Consider the following 17,525-nt stretch of genomic DNA (forward strand, 5'->3'; position numbering starts at 1 on the left):
GTTAATAACACCCAGGAGTGCATACAAGCTAATTAACATATTAATGATATTTCATGGTAATAAATCTTTGATAAATAGACTAATGAGGTAGAAATGATCCAAGAAATAGAACACCTTGAGCAGACAAGAAAGTTAGGCATGCTTCAGAAAAATGTAAAGAATTCCTTAAATATGCTGAAAAATAGTTGGCTTTTTTAATTAAAGGCTTACCCCTTATAACAGTTTTAAAAAATAGCTAAGCTTACTAAAAACCGTCAAGTATAGTCAACTCATAATATACATAATCATGGAACACACACTGTAAAGCTGCAAAACGATGGTGCAAAGTTATCATAATTAGAGTGACAGACATGAATATCTTAGTGTGTACTCTTAAAGACTTTTAAAGCTATTTTCTAGAGCAGCCACTCATACATGAAAGTGCTTCATGTTCAAAATGCAAACAACTTGTTATTTTAATAGCCAGAAAGGAGGGCAATGAGCTATTTTTCTGGAATTTAAGGCTGAATAATAATAATAATAATAATAATAATAATAATAATAATAATAATAATAATAATAATTTATTACATGAGAGTAATACAAATCATTATTATTTTTATGTCTGGTTTCTGGTGACAAATAAACCACAAGGCGTGCTAGCTCGAGTGATTTATCAATGTCACCAGAAACCCGAGATAGAATTACAGCCTGTACAGGTTTGGTGTATATTATTTGTTATAATAAATGGTGATCGTTCACCATGTATTATATTATTTGTTACTTCTTTAAATACGTGTGAACAAAATCTAATTTATTAAGTATTCCTACAAACATAGGTCAATATGAGTATTCTAACTAAAATGAAAAATACTATTAAATCGAAGTAAATATATTAAGAATTTACCTGGAAAAATGTACAACTATATGCAGATCAAGCAAAATAATGACACTAGGATTACATACATTGAATTCTGTAAAGGCTCCTGTGCAGAGCCGACGTCATCCGGACAACCCGGGCAAGCTCCCGGGGCCCCGACACTAGAGTGCCAGCTATCCTACTCAAGCTAGAAACATTTAGTTTTCACTAAACTAAACTAAACTGTACGCATGCAGTGCAGTGAAATTTTTCAGACCGTCCCTTTTATCTTTTACTGCTTGTGTCCTGTTCCCTTAGTTCCGCCTCTTCTCACTCACTATGTTTCCATCCTCCCCAGTTCTTCGTAAAGCCAAAAGCTGTTGGCTGATCTCGACATACAATTATATAAATGTACCAATTAAAGACAATCTGTAATTGTCACATTTCCGTCATACTTTCCAACAATCAAGACTTGCATTTGACAAGAGTTTTGTCGAGCCTAATTTTCATAACGTCAAAAATAGAAGGAAAAAACTACAAAAAAAAAAAACCTAAAAAAACTACAATAAGTACACTGGCACATTTTCTATATACATTTAATAAATTTAAAAATTATTACTTCTATAAAGTGTGTGTTCTGTTTTCTGTTAATTGTGTACTAAGTAACCTGCTAAAATCATATTTTACTATTTTCACACTGTACAGTAACGTGTATAATATTGATCAGAAAGTCCTTACCATGTTGTACAATAAGCCATTGTTTTTACTATAGTAAAAACATTTACAATGGAATTAATGTTGTAAATACCTAAAATAATGGAACATTTTAACAAATATGTCATAAACAGTTAAAACATATGGCTACACTGTAGAGTTAATCACGTGGTTCAGCATTTTCAGACCTCAATCCAAGTCACTACTCTAATCAGGAAAAATGGTATACATGTTAGTGGTGCCCCTTTCTGGTTTAAAAAATAGGACACTGGGAGATTAGACAATAATTAAAATAATTAATCCAATGAGCATGAAAGTCAACCCCTCTTAAATAACTGACAAGTAAGATGTGTATAGAAATGTTCTAAACTATGTGGTTTTACTATGTGGTTAGAAGTATGTGTGTTTCCTTGATGAATACATAGTAATGGTTTGGAATACATCCAGATTATTAAAGATATTTTCCAACATTTGCTACTTTCAGATCATGGGACATTTGGTTTCAATTTAATGGCAGTCATGTGGAAGCTGCTTAAGGACATTGTGTGCATGTAATGCTATCAATGTTCACACAGTAATACATTAAATGAGAACACATTTCAGGGCACTGTCTTGATTTCATTTTTACATTTAAAAGCAGTCTCTGTTTGGTCCTGAAGATGTTTTCTGATTTACAGGAGTAGCTTAAAATAAAGGATTTTTTTCAGTACAACATTTTTTTCTAGAGATTTCTGCCCACCTTTGTAATCACGAAAGTGTGTTAACATAATTGAGAACTTATATTCAACTGGCATACCTTTTAAATGTACATATTGTTACTGATTGAGTCTAAAATAAAATGCTTAGTTATGATATTCAGCATCTTGAGTGTTAGTAACAAAGGGCCTTAGTTATAAATAGGATTGCTACTTTGATATTAATCGGTAAAGCTCGTTAAACGTCAAATTCTCAATTAATTAGACTGAAATAAATATATAGGATAAACATTGGTAAAACCACTCGCTAATTTTTATTTTCTTACCAAAAGTAATAATTTAGAAATAATCTCTAGTTTGTGTAGTTTTTATACTTGCTGTCTGTCCCGTCTCCTTTCCGCTCTGAATGGCTAGGGGTTTCTGTCAATCATCTCAGTGGTCCATTAATACTGTAGTTTCACTGTCATTTCACCCTGTTATGACAGATCTCGTTGACTGAAGCAGCGCTACAATGCTCTCATTCGCTTAAATGACTGTCAATCATCATGACTTGCACCAACTGTGCACTTTCATTTGCCAGCTACAGTGCCTGTCATTCAAAGCGCCTACTTTGAAATTAGCAGGTTAAGGTGTAGGTAGACTTTTGCTATATATAGGCAGGTGACAGTTACTAGTTTGATTTGAAAATGGGGCACAAGGAAAACACTTAATGAATATTGTGCACAATACCCTGACCGATGTCTGAAGTCTCCGCAGCAGGACGAAGCGAGCCAGTCTGCCTTACCTTCCAGTGACTCTGAGTCCAGCTGTGCTGAAGCAGGAGAGGAGGGAGCTCAGACTCCAAATAAGTGCAAGTTCGTTCTGTTTGACTATATAATGTTTTGTTTTGTGCATATTATTTTTACTCGTAAATTTATGCTATAAATGTCTGTGTAATACACTTTTATATGCTGCGTTTTCTACGGTTTGAGACAATTTTTAAATTTGTGTAGGATCTATATCTATATAAGGTATATCTCTGCTGTGACCAAACGTTATTTCAATTAGAATGTTGGTAACCATGGTTTTGTTGCATGTTGAATATGCTAAAGGGATTTCACTAAATAAGGCGTTTCTCAATGGCATAAAAAGTCTGTGTTTTTTTTTTTTTTAAAGCATAATGGTCGATTTCACCCATTCTCTGCTTGAATGGAAAAATAGAGATTGAAAAAAACGGTAAATTCTTTCTAAAATAAACGTCAATATTAATCGTTGATTTGCCAAAAAAAATAAAAATCTAATAGTAGCAAGCCTAGTTATAAAACATGAACTCACATATTATTTTCATATCCTTGTAAAGGTTGGACAGTATATATATATAAAAAAAGAAAAAACACACAGTCTCTTTAGGAACAGTCAAGAAATGTGTATAATTAAAGCAGATATAAAAAAAAAAAAAACAGTCTTTACATAAAAGTGTGAGTTGACGTTTGATAGACCAATATTACATTTTTCTAGGCATTTAAGGATCAAACCCCATATATCATGTTTACACAAGTCTATCTTATTTTAATTTGATTTAAAAAAAACAAAAAACATTTGTACACAGCTCGACAAATGAAAAAAAAAAAAACGTGTTTCTTAAGTTATATATTTTCTGCTGGCTTTTAACAAACATTTACAAACAGGATACCAGCTACATCTTTAAACTGTCAACCACCATAACCAATACATCATAAAGTTGTAGTTCCAAGTGAATTTCCATCATTCATTTTTACCTTGTAAATCACATACTTTGTATTGACAAATGTCAAGACAAAGGAAAACAAACAGTGATTTAAAAGTTCTAAAGTAGTATCTTAGATTTTGAACATCTGGCACAGACCTTATGCAACTAAATTAACAGATTTTGTGAACAATTTGCAGCATTTAAGACAAATATCTGTAAATAAAAACAAATAGATACAAAATATTCGTCTTTAATACCCTTGTGAAATATTGACCTCCTATCAATATATTGTGTATAAGAGTGTTTGCAAAGCAGCAGCAGCATTTTATATTATATAGTGCAGTTTAATATTTCTCATAAAAATACGATACAAATGGTCGGTCAATAGTTCAATCAGCACAAAAAAAGAAACGAGGAGGTAATGCTGATGCAGAAAAGGATTATCAGAACCCACCAGGTACATAGAAAATTATTATAAGTTTTTTGTTGTTTTTTTTTTTTTTTGTTTTTTTTACATTTATACAGATTGTATAAAAGAAGTTAAGAATGTAAGATTCGTCTATGCAGCAGTTTCTCGAATAGCACCCTCAAGTTTCTTTGGGAGGAGCTCTTTACGTTCGTCCACATGGCTTAATGTTTTCCGACAGTTCTGTCCATCAAGGTAAAGTTTTGCGTACATTGGGTTGGTGTAATTCATAGGCTGAAATGGCAGAATGATATAGTTAGCATATCGTAGCATTATATAGTTAAGTTATTAAGATACAAGAAAACGTGCTGTACAGAAGTGTGAAAATGTTTGGGACCCGCTATGGATTACAGTAAGATGGCTTCTTCACATAAAAAAAACAAAACAATGAAGGTAAAAGTAGTGACATTAAAAGGAGAAAAGGATGTAAAGGTGGACAGACTGCAAGAACATTTTATTTTTCACCAAGTGCTGTCAGCTGATATAAAAAAGGTACAAACTGCTTCTGTAGAAAACAAGAAAAGTTGTGGATGACAGTAGGCACTTTATAGGACTAATGCTAGGTGTCTGCCAGGAATTATGATCATGAATTAAAGGCTCTCAAAGAGATAATTAGCAAATGGACTAAGAATAAAAGCCTTGTCACAACAAGGCTACCTATTGAAAGACTGAAAGGATATGTGATGACTCTGCCAATATCTTAAGTTGTATTTACTTTTCATAGCCACTGCTCTTCTGTCCAACTTTACTAATCACTTGATCTAAATGGGGGCAGATCAATCTAAATACGGCCATAGCTTAAATCATTAAAAAAAAGAGACTTGTCTCCAACAGCTTGTGCGAGTCTCTTAAGTGTAAGTTTGTCTTTAAAAGCATGTAAAATGCCAGATTTAGTTCTAATTTTAATATGTAAATGTTATTTAGATCCACCACTGGAAGAACACAATATTTTATGGTCATTATTTAGTAAACATTTTTGTTTCTCAGAAAAAAAAAAATTAAAATGGTACAACAAGATATGGCTGTGAATGGAATTTTGACTAATTGAGCAAGACATATGCATGTTATTTTTCTGAAATATCGTAACAATAAACATGCATCTTTTGGTATGGCCTAACATGTAGATGTTTCTATGAAGAAAAGTAACAGCAACTTCACCTGTCCAAGGATAATCTCCTTAGGGATTGTGTGGACAGGCAAGCTGTGAGGTTCAGTAGGCCTCACACACCACCCCTAAAAGACACATTTGTAATGCTATTTTTCAAAACATGACATTATGAAATGTGAGCTTTCTCTTAAGTACAGTTATGACTGAGCTTTTCTCCATTTAATATTTATGTTTGAAATTCCCTATAGTACTACTTCTTTCAGACTATTGGTAGATTAAACAAAGGAGCAAATTTGTGTTTGGCTTTCTAGTCGAAGGTCTTTGAGTTTTAACTTCTGTGGCTCACTTCAAATTCCTTTGAGAAAACTGAGATCCTACAAAATACAATATAGTGAGCATGTTAGACCGAATAAATATATTTTTGCTGTTTTTGAAACACAGCTTTCAGAATAAATAAATAAAGATTATATAAAAAGATATGCACAATATCACTAGGCTTGAAACTATTTTATCATTCTTTCCCACCAGGGATCTGACAGCAGGAACTCAGCCATGCACTTGAGCTGTAAAAATTATTCTATTAGAGAGTTTTACGAAAGAGGTTGTGAGTCGAGAGGCATATAGAAAAAAAGGTGAAAAAAACAGGTATAGGACTTGCCTTATGTAGGTCCAGTGTAAAGTTTGGACGCAAAATGTCTCCAGCATCTTCATGATTATCATGTTCCACTTCATACATGTTATAAGAAGGGTTTCCTATCTCAACTCCACCGTTGGTCATTGGCTGTCTCTGAACCCTTTTCCCTCTTAAACAAACAACACAAAAATGGACTTCGGCAATCAGATTCTTGAGAAATCAATCAATCAATTAAGCTGGCATAAAGTGGCTTGGGATATATCCACACATTCTGTGGTTTTTAATATCATATAGTTAATATCATATGTTAACATCACTGAGTGATACAATGCTGAATGAACGTGCTGAGGTCTCAAACACACAGCACCCCTAGCTATCGTTGTGTTATCATGGCTTCACTCTATGTCAGATACATTAGAATAAGATAAATCACATGCCAAGCGACGGTATAAAGATTTGATTTGTACTTTTCATTCTTACCGCTGCCGCCTTTTGCAAATGAGGACGCCAACAACAACAGTAGTTATCAATATAACTAGAAGGACAAGTGGTACAATGATAGCAATGCTTCCTGAAAAAAAGGGATACAGAAATTAGGCATCATTTAACCTTTTCTTTTGTGACATTCCTAGGTGACACTAACCTATATCTTATAATAGCAAACCATTTGTTGGAGTACTTTCATTTGGTTCTGTTCATTTGTATCTGTGTACGGGACAAGCATGCAACTTGTATTTATTTTACTTTAAAGCAGAACCGTTAAGAGTTTACTGTGCAGGTATGTTTTATGTTGACACTTTCAGGACATTCTTAGTCCCCGTTCCTTTCCCTCTGTTGTGTCCAACATGTTGAGGTACAGTATAACAGAGCAATCACGAAGGTACTAGTTTAAAATATGGAGGAGCAGATTTCAGTAGATCTTTCACAATTTAAAGTTAATTTAAAGTTCCTATGTTTGTTACTAGTTTTGTAACATTTACAGTCATTTCTTTTCACAAAGACCTCGATAATTCTGGCCCCCTGTACTAAAATACATATTGCATTTGCTGAGAATTTAACAGTGCATAAAACAGCCAAAACAAAATGGTGTAACAGCTTCTTTACAGTAGCATGGGTAGATATGATACCTGTCTCCCCTACTTCTTAAAGTTCTTGATTTGTGTGAAAGACGATGGCATCTGACATTTTATTTGAAGCCCTATAATATGTAATGAAAAACTGGGCATGCTGATTCTGAAGTACTTACTCCCGCTGGCATTGTCAGAGCGGCTGCTCTTTGGAGCTGGCCTCTCGCACTGTGTACCTGACCAGTTGGCTGAGCACCTAAAAAAGAGCCAATTAATAAGGTACAATTAATGGGCACCAGCTGCTTAACAGTCTAACACACTAAAGAGAGCAGGGACTCCTGCTGAAAATCGATGCATGCATTTATGATAGCCAACCTTTTAAGAAAGGGAAAACATAAAAAAGGAGTGGGTTTAGAATAGGCCATGCATTAAGTGATAGTAAGTGTAGTGGTTCAGTTGAAAATGAAAATTTGACACCAAGGTACTGCAAGTGGCAGTGTGTTAAACATTGCCATTCACATGGTATTGTTAACATCTGCCCAGCATTCATTTGAATATATTCAATGTTAGACTTCAAGTATAACTTCTTTGGTCCTGCAGCAGCTCATTTAGGGAGAGACTTGTTTCTATTGTAGATGTCCCAGATGAGCAGCTTACTAAATCTGCCGATAATCCACCAAGAGTAGCGGTATATGTATCTAAATACAAAAGTAAAAGCAACAAGAAAAGCACCTGCCTAATATATTTTATATATATATATATATATATATATATATATATATATAAACTTTTCAGAGATTTGTACTGTGTAAGTCTGGTATCAGCCCGAGTGGTTTTCTGAATGCCACTTTACTGTTTATTTCATGCTCGGTTTACTGCAGTGTGATGGAAATTGGCATCTACAGATGAAGATTTGAAACGTACAAAACAGAATTTATTCATGCCCTTGAAGATCCTGAAGATCCACATTTTCAGAAAAATTAAATGTTAAATGTTCTGCAGTCATACATATCCATGCAAGCATAAGCATGAACTTCCATTAAACGGAAAGAAATAATGTAGCCTCTTATTTTTATGCACATAATCTTTCTGTCAAAAATACTTGCATGTAAAGCAAACATGTTTAACACTTCTTTGTGAGCCAGGAGCTCCTTATTGTAAGACACCTCTTAATAACACATAGCATTTAGACCATGTTGAGTGCATTGTGGGCTTATAATTTTTGTTTGTTTTACAGTTATATGACTCCTGTTGCACTGCTGTGTAGTGTAGTATCATCATGACCAAAATAACCTGGTGATGACTGGAAAGGGTTGATTTAATACATACACATTTTGCACAGACACACAGACTTGTAAGGTATGAGTCTACTAGTAAGGTAAATTGCAAACCCACTATTCTTGCTCCAACTGTGCAATGAGATGCAAATGCATTTCAGCTATATATGTGTGGAGTAAATGAGGCGACCACAGCATAACAGTTAAAGTGAAAAAATGCTGACAATGTTTTTGGATGAAAACGGTGAATTGTGCGTAGTTTAAGGCTGTAACCTACTTGCATCTGGGTTCGTTAAACGCAGTTAATGTGCAAATCCCCTCATTCTGACAGTAGTAATCACAAGGGTTCACTTTCTCATCACAGCGCTGATTTTTGAACTCAGCTGTACAGCTGCAGAATTGCAGTAAAATGTAACTAGTCAGAACTCAACTTTTTCTTGCACACACACTCAAAACACTTCTCCCAACTTCACTCAGGACTTGTACACATGTAGTAACTGCTGAATGTACAGTGTAAACAAGAATACTATACAGATAGTGAGCCACTTTTCCCACAATTTTTCAACAGCCAAAAATTAGGTTTCAAAATAATTAAATAAACTAAAAATAGTATATACTCTTTCTGGAGGGCAGGAAAACTAATGCACTGGAGAAAATGCACCATATGGTCAGTCAGCTGTTTGGTTCAGTGTGGATTGGGTAAAACAGAAATTCACAAATTGTATTTGTGAACCTGCAACAATAATATTATTACTTACAGCGATTGCTAAAGATGTACCCTTAAGATATTAGTTAATACATCTACAGTATATAAATATGTTATAATACAGTAACAATAACATACTACAACATAGGAAATTCTTTACTGCTTTATTGTGAATAAAGCAGTAATATATCGTTAAAATGTAATTATACACTTCTTCCTTGTTAATTGTCAACATAAGTTAAGAATTGTATCCCTACTAAAGGGTTTAACTTGTGAACAGCTTGCTGGGTTGATTTAAAAATGTGTATATGCCTTTATATTACAGGTTGTAATTACAAAGAGTTCCCGCAAAGCCTGTAAACCTACCCAATGGCCAATAAATACAAGGTCTAGAGCATACCATTTATTTGCACACATTGGCATAATGTGCTGTTTGGTAAACACTTTTTCTAGTTTTTATTTGAAGCTTTGTCAGTAACTGTGGTTTGCTAGCTGCAATGTTTTATTTTGCACCATCTTGTTTAACTGCCTTCTGCAGACACCAAACATATTGCCTGGAGGAAGACATTTGTTTTTGGTGTTGCTTTTTGCTATACTCTGCTTTGTATTTTTTTTCTTTCAAACAGCATTAGCAGTTTATATCACTTGAAAATTACATGTAAGGGTCAGCACTAACAGTAGTCATACTGCACCTATAATTTAGGGTTAAGTATGTACTCTGTTGCTTCTGACTTGAAAATAATCTCCAACATGAAGAATGCTGTATGCCCTTGATATGTATACAACATCTTGCTAGTGTGACCTAAATCAATGGTATTGTAAAAAGGAATGCCAAAAGTAAATTCCACACATCTCCACTCCCCCTGTCATCTACGCCTAATGTCTGTTACTGCTTCTTTGTTTTGTTTTACTGAATTAGATACATATGTAATTGTTCATAACATAAGAGAATGTTTAGAAATGTGTAAATACTGTCTGCTAAATTATTACTTACTGGCAAAAAGGCATGTTATTCTCTGAATCTAGTTGACAGGTGCCGCTGTTATAACAGTACCCATCACATAACTGGCAGCTAGGTCCAATTCTTCCATTAGTACAGCTGTTAGAGAAAATCAACAAGTGTTCATTAATGGTACAGATGGCTGTGCATGGCATACATATACAACTCTGAAACAACAAGGTGTAACTAGCAGCTTGTACGATATGACCCAAACTTAGTACATCTTATTAGTTAATATATTTCTAGAACAAAGGGGGATAACATGTTGTCTATAATTATAGTACTTCTATTCCTGTTTTTGCATGACCAATATAGCTTTTGTTATATATTATTATTTGTACCATATTTGATTGCACCATTAATTTAAAATATATTATCACAAGAAAAAAAAAATATATATATATAAACAGACATAAAAAAAGAAAAGCGGCTGTGTGGTCCAGTGGTTAAAGAAAAGGGCTTGTAACCAGGAGGTCCCCGGTTCAAATCCCACCTCAGCCACTGATTCATTGTGTGACGCTGAGCAAGTCACTTAACCTCCTTGTGCTCCATCTTTCGGGTGAGACGTAGTTGTAAGTGACTCTGCAGCTGATGCATAGTTCACACACCCTAGTCTCTCTGTAAGTCGCCTTGGATAAAGGCGTCTGCTAAATAAAGTAATAAAAAGCAGATTTCATATAAGCAAGTCACTTTACTAAAATGTAATCTGCCAATTTTCACAAGTGTTACATTATGGATTTTTTCAAATGGTTCAAATTGGATTCTACAGTACTGTGACAGAGATGGCTGCAGGGGTGACATCAGACCAAGAAACAGAAACCACAACACAAGTACTGGCGAGTGAAACTAAGACGCTGTGGTGCTCAGCTCTTTATTAGACAAATAAACAAACAAAATAAACAGTTGAACAAACACAGACTCAAAGAAAAGGGCAAACACTATAACTGAACACAAAATGAATGAAAACGAGTACCCTTCAGGAGAGTAGACAGGTAGGGTCTGTAGGATAGCAATCGCATTTTCAGTTTCGCTAGACAGACACGTCTCTGTTCTCCACTCCGAACACACTCAAAACACCCAAAGCAGCCAAACTGCAGATCTTTTTATAGCTGTGACTGAGGGACTGACTAGCTATCAATTATTATATTATCCCTCGGTCACATTTGGCACGGGTTTAATAAGGATGCGTGACTGTCAGCTAGTTCATTAATCCGTTTTTAGAAATAATAAGCTTTTCGTCCTCGCTGCAAACAATAATACTGTAATACAATAATAATAATAATAAGTAATAACAGTGCACATATATATATATATATATATATATATATATATATATATATATATATATATATATATATACACACACACACACATAGGGGCGGGACACTCCGCCACGGGTACTTACTTGCAAGCCACATCACCAGTGTTGGGGTCGATAATGCACAGTCCTCCTAGGCATCTCACGCACTTGTCCAACTCGCATAACGATCCCTCATAGCGTGGAGGACAAACACACTCAACAAGCCCATCATTAGAAATTGTACAGGCCTCTGAGTTCATGCAGTAGTGATGACAGACATCTGTCAGGAGGAAAATAAACTGCTGTAGAGGGGCATATCTCTTTAATCCACTGTGAAGGAGCAATTTGCATTTGTACAGTCCTATATAGAAGGTAATTACACTCAATTATTTACAGTACATGGATATAATTACTCAGGAAATGAATAACCCCTGGGTGTCATAACCTAGAACCCTTTCAGTTAGAGGGTAAGGATGCAGGTTTTTCAACAAAATCACCCAGATGTTCACATTTACATAGTTTGCATCCTTAACTGTCTTTCCAGATTGCTTAAAGTCACGTTACGGAGTCTCACTTCTTTACTGAGTACCACTTTGTGGGCGATAGTACATGCATTTAGATCTGTGATGGTTCACATTATTAAATTAGACCCCATTGTATTGAATTATCTAGAAGATAGAGCTTTACTCTTGTACTTTATAAACATTTAACATCAATTATTTTTAAAAACAAGTCCTAAATGTAAATTGATATGCCTAAATCGTCTTTGTCAACTCGCCCCCCATCCCCCCCCAATCCAAAATTTACATTTGAATGATTTCAAAACACCACAAACTAATAATGACACTCTTGGGCTGATTAGTTTTGGCTGTGAGCAAGCAACATGTAATTGTGTCGGATATTCATGTGTGTCCATCTGTGTATGAATAATGCATGGTGCAATGAAAAAAGAAAAAAAAAATAATTGGGGGTTTCTGAATTCTATGGACATTTATGGAATCTGCAAACCGTAGTGTGTCATCTATCCCACATGTTTAAGCCAATCTCAATTAAAAAGAAAAACCTACAACCCATCGAAGTCCTAGGTTTAAAGCTTAGTAGTGCCCCCTTTTTGGAACATTTCATGTTTAAGATTTGCACTTGTATTATTAAATGTAATTGTTTTTATTGTATTACAGCACATTAAATATGATTTTCATGTTAGTCTTGTCATAGGTGGAATTGATCACATCTATCAAACACTTCTTGCTACAGAAAATGACTTAGCACATGAAAAGATGAATTCTAATAAAATAAGACAACCACGTATTGTGTTTGGTATATCTCCAGGCACAGAAATTGGTTGATCATGTTGATGAAAAAGCTGTACTGTGAACACAGAACAATTACTTAGGCTAATAAGTTAGAAAAGATTGAACAAATCTTAGAGAAGACAATGCCCTGTTGGTTAAAGTACTTCAGGTCTGTAACTGCACATTTGTACAGTGGGAACTACGCGGTGCTGGAAAGAGCTAGATACAGAGTTCATATCCAAAATGTTTCAATGCTATGCAGATGTATTTGAACATAATAATATCTGTAGTGGATTTACAGATTTTGGAAAATATTTTAGGAAACCCCAAATTATGTTAACAAAAAATAAATAAAAAATAAAGAATTGCATTCTGAACATTTCATTAGTTTTAAGAGAAGGGTATTATGTAATGCAGCACTTACGATACTGACATCGGTCCCCAGTATAGTCTGCAGGGCAGCGACACAGAGGCTGATTCCCTTGACTTATCTCACACGTGCCATCGTTCAGACAGAAATGATCACACATTCTTCTTTCACAGTTTGGACCTGTGAATCCAAGTGTACATCGACAGGTTGGTTTCCCTAAAAAAAAAACACATTTGATGGTAGCTATTATTAGATTTGTTTTCTTCAAGTTCAATTCTTTTTTTTTTTTAAACTCAAATGTTTATTTAACAGGGACAATGTACAATTTGTAACATTCATGACACGATGTATTGTACCCAGACTTAGCTATAAGCTCAATTAAATCAGAAGTCCCTAGGCTCACAAGAAACCAAAACAAATTATATATTATATTTCATATATATATATATACACACACAGAGACACACACACAACCAACACATACAAACAGCACATTACAATAAATACAACAAGATTAGTAGATTAGTTCATGTAAACCAAAATGCCATATACTGTATTATAAATATATATATATATATATATATATATATATATATATATATATATATATATATATATATATATATATATATATATATATATATATAGCAGCTACCAAAATACCAATACAGTTGTCAGCATAATAGAGCTGAAATTCATTTCCTTAACAAACACCCACCCAACCCTTATGATATATTAAAATCATTACCTTAGAGATATTAAAACTAATAATTTTCATTACAATGCATAATATATTACAAAGCTATAAACATTACCATTGTATTAAAAATAAAAATACATAACTAAAGTTCATGATCACAGACTTGTCTTTGTTTTAGCCAAATCTTCAATTTAGTTGTAAAACTTTTATAGTTATAAGAACCTTTTATATCATCCAATAGTAAATTCCAAAACATGGTACACTTCATTGACAGAACTGTTTGTGCAAACTCAACATGTCATCTTGGAACTATGCAATCACCTCTTATAGTTGCTCTAGTAATTCTATCATTACCATCTGAGCAGAGTTTTATAAACTCCTTTAATGGTGGGGGAGCTAAATCCTGCAAAGACGTAAAAAACAAACATACATATGAGTAATTTATATAATTATCGAAACTTAACATGCTACATTTCTTGAGTGTATAACAGTGGTGATATCTTGTCTGCTTTTTATCTAGAATTTTTAGACTTTGTTTATACAAAGAATTCAGAGGCTTAATTGCAGTTGTCCCAGGTTGTGACCAGACATTTACACAATAGGACAAATGAAGTAAAATCATAGAATGTAAATACAAACTTAGCAGCGGTAACAGATAAGTTTTGTCTAATAAACCTAAAGTTTTTTTTTATATGTTTCTTAAAAGAAAGTTGCGATACTAATATGACACCTAAATATTTAAATTCTGAAACTATACTAATCTATTCCCCTTTTACAAAAATATCAAAACTGATTCTGTATTGTATTTCGCTTTATAGAGAAACACATTCCCATGGACTTACTCACATTTAAACTTAAGCACGAGTAATCAAGCCACTTTGACACTTCTTCCATAACAGTTGTTAATTTTCTAGCAGCTTATTGACTAGTTTTGGCGCTTACATATACCACCGTATCATCAGCATACATTTGAATATAAACTTCAAGAAGATTGTTAATATAAAGACTAAATAATAATGGTCCTAGAACAGATCCCTGAGGGACTCCCATTGTGCAGATCCAAGTAGATTGATTATTGCTGACTCTAACACACTGCTTTCTATCCAGCAAATAAGATTCCATCCATTTCAAAACCTTGTTAGAGAAATTAAATTTGGATAACTTAGAGAGCAGGATATTCTGATTAACCGTGTCAAAAGCTTTCTTCAAGTCCAGAAATACAGCTCCAACAACTCCACCTTTATCAAGCTGAGATGTTATCCCTTCTAAAAAATAACAATTTGCTGTTTCTGTGGAGTGCTGTGCTCTAAATCCAAACTGCATTGGATGTAAAGAAGAAGATCCAGTGTCTAGATGGGCTGTCAGCATTTTTTTCAATAACTGGGAGTAAACTAATAGGTCTGTAGTTACTGACCTTTTCACTATCACTATCACTAGACTTGAACACTGGAATAACTACTGCAGTTAATTTGAGACTATTTTGTGCAATGAAGTGCTGCATATAATGATAATGAACTCATACTGTATAATGGCCAGTATACTGTACCTATATGCTTTTCATTTATTTTACACCATCACTTTAGAACCATGCACTGACCAAAACAATTATTTAGGCTAGGTGGGAAACTATCTGAAGTCTGGTAGAATCTGCTTGCAAAAGACGTGCGATCCAACAGGCACTATCCTTTCATTTCAAGCCTCCGGGAATGTGGTCAATGAGCCCAGCTTACTCTTTTATGAAAACGCACTCAGCCAGGAAGCTAGGCAGATAATAGGCACGATTTGCCCAGCAGCAGGGACAATAACAGATAACTGTATCTAATGTTCTCGGCTGCAAGGCAAATGTATATAGCCACCATTACCGAAAGAACAGAAGCAATTTATTTTAAAAATATTTTTCCTTGTAAAAGTGAAAAGTCATATTGATTATAGAAAGACTGGATAATTTGTGGATAGCAATGAGATTTAATATTGCGTTTACAGAGAATACTACACACAAGAAACCTTATCTTGGTAATTTAGATTTTTTTTTTACAGTCAATTAGGTCTGCAAACAAGCCATGCATTAGTATGATACATCATACAATAAATACTGTATTCATGTGGCTATTTCCGTCAATGCAAACACACTGTGACAATAATTCCTGACAACACAACAGGCACAGACTTTAAAGAAATAAACAAGTAGAATTAAATGACACTTCTGACAGCATAGCTATTATAACAACACATTGGACTGTTCAAGTTTTACATAGATGCATACATGTTTTGCAAATTGTCACTCTACAGCCATGTGACTGGTGAGCCAAGAGAGTATTCAACTCTTCTCAACTCTAGCTGGTCTCATTGCAGAACCATATGAATACCGAGAGACTTGTGTCACTGCTATATGGGAAGACCTTAAATCACAAGTAATAGTTGGGTTTACAGTATGTGATCCCTCACCCACTATGTGTTTTTTATAAAATGTGATTTCTAAAAACCTTGCTAGAGAAAACATTTTTCAGACATGTACTGTATCTTAAAAAGCCGCCACCTACACATACATCTGCAGGCAAGAAGAGAATTTTCTTCAAGACAAGATAATAAATGTTATCTTTTCAATTGCAAGTAGTACCAGGAGACTTTATGGTACAATAAATACATATATAAATATTTTTATTACAACCCAGTATGTATTTTTCATGAACTTATCCAATTTTATAATGTGTTTTCTTCCTTGTTCAAGCAGTCATAAGAAACTTTTAAAAATGCCTTTACTGTAGGTAAACACACACTGCATATATTTCTGTAGAACTGTCAACAGGGTTTGTTAAACAAATAAATTTTTATGTGCAGATAATGAGGTCCATCTGATTAAAATGCCAAACATATAATACCAGTCATTTTGAAAAAATAATGTTTATAAATCCGGTTTCCTAGATCCTGATCAGCTCTATCTATCGGTCTATCTAAAGTTATCTTAGGGCCTATGAAATCAGACATTATTATTATTATTATTATTATTATTATTATTATTATTATTATTATTATTATTATTTAACTTGTAGTTTCAGCCTCATAAGGGGTATGTATTTAACAAAATGTAATTCAAGAAAGTTTGAAATAACTTTTCAGGATTAAATCAAAATAGTGCAGGTAAGAAAAAACAGTTGAATAGGGTAAACCTGTCCTGGAGCAATAGCAGCTGACATGCAGGCCACTCCCAGCATATACATTATTTATTTTAAAATATGCACCCCACTGGAATTCAATATGTACTTTACAACCTAGGTTGTTTTATATATTTAAACATTGTTTTGTGAGGCTAGGTTTTGCAGTTAATGACAGGAGTTTGGGGTTGACTTGACCCTCAGAGGGCAGCGATCTGGAACAATTTGTTGCTGTTGACAGGTTATTATGATGGTGTAAGATCACCAAACTAACCAAAGGCTTTTGGAGAAAATAAAAATGTCATTGAATATGTTTTGGTATCAAACAAAATCAGTGGTCAGAAAAATATAATTATTCACAGGAAAGTGGATACATCTAAATGTACCCATCAGATATGGGCTGCTGCACTGCTGAATCAATATGTTTTCTCAGTATCGAGGGACTTGGTGATATTATGTATAATTGCTTTTTCTTGTGAGAATGATATGCTTCGTGCA

The 17,525-nt window shown here is 34.1% G+C and overlaps 1 protein-coding gene across 6 annotated transcripts in view; it reads right to left on the reverse strand.

Moving 5' to 3' along the window:
* Positions 1-3,643: 3,643 nt before the first annotated feature.
* Positions 3,644-17,525, reverse strand: part of LOC117408938 (low-density lipoprotein receptor-related protein 1B-like) — a 340,463-nt gene continuing 326,581 nt past the window's right edge. For 2 of the 6 annotated variants that reach the window (XM_034014419.3, XM_034014413.3), the window contains exons 84-92: positions 13,230-13,391; positions 11,619-11,793; positions 10,208-10,312; positions 8,785-8,898; positions 7,410-7,486; positions 6,644-6,734; positions 6,188-6,332; positions 5,580-5,654; positions 3,644-4,655 (exon numbers count right to left, since the gene is read on the reverse strand). In XM_034014419.3, the coding sequence (XP_033870310.3) occupies positions 4,515-4,655; positions 5,580-5,654; positions 6,188-6,332; positions 6,644-6,734; positions 7,410-7,486; positions 8,785-8,898; positions 10,208-10,312; positions 11,619-11,793; positions 13,230-13,391 (1,085 nt within the window). In that variant the 3' untranslated portion in view covers positions 3,644-4,514. The remainder of the gene's footprint in view (positions 4,656-5,579; positions 5,655-6,187; positions 6,333-6,643; positions 6,735-7,409; positions 7,487-8,784; positions 8,899-10,207; positions 10,313-11,618; positions 11,794-13,229; positions 13,392-17,525) is intronic. The other 4 variants (XM_034014443.3, XM_034014434.3, XM_059032361.1 and 1 more) reach the window with 3 other exon arrangements.

The sequence above is a fragment of the Acipenser ruthenus genome, chromosome 10 (genome assembly GCF_902713425.1).
Source record: "Acipenser ruthenus chromosome 10, fAciRut3.2 maternal haplotype, whole genome shotgun sequence".
Classification (NCBI taxonomy): domain Eukaryota; kingdom Metazoa; phylum Chordata; class Actinopteri; order Acipenseriformes; family Acipenseridae; genus Acipenser; species Acipenser ruthenus.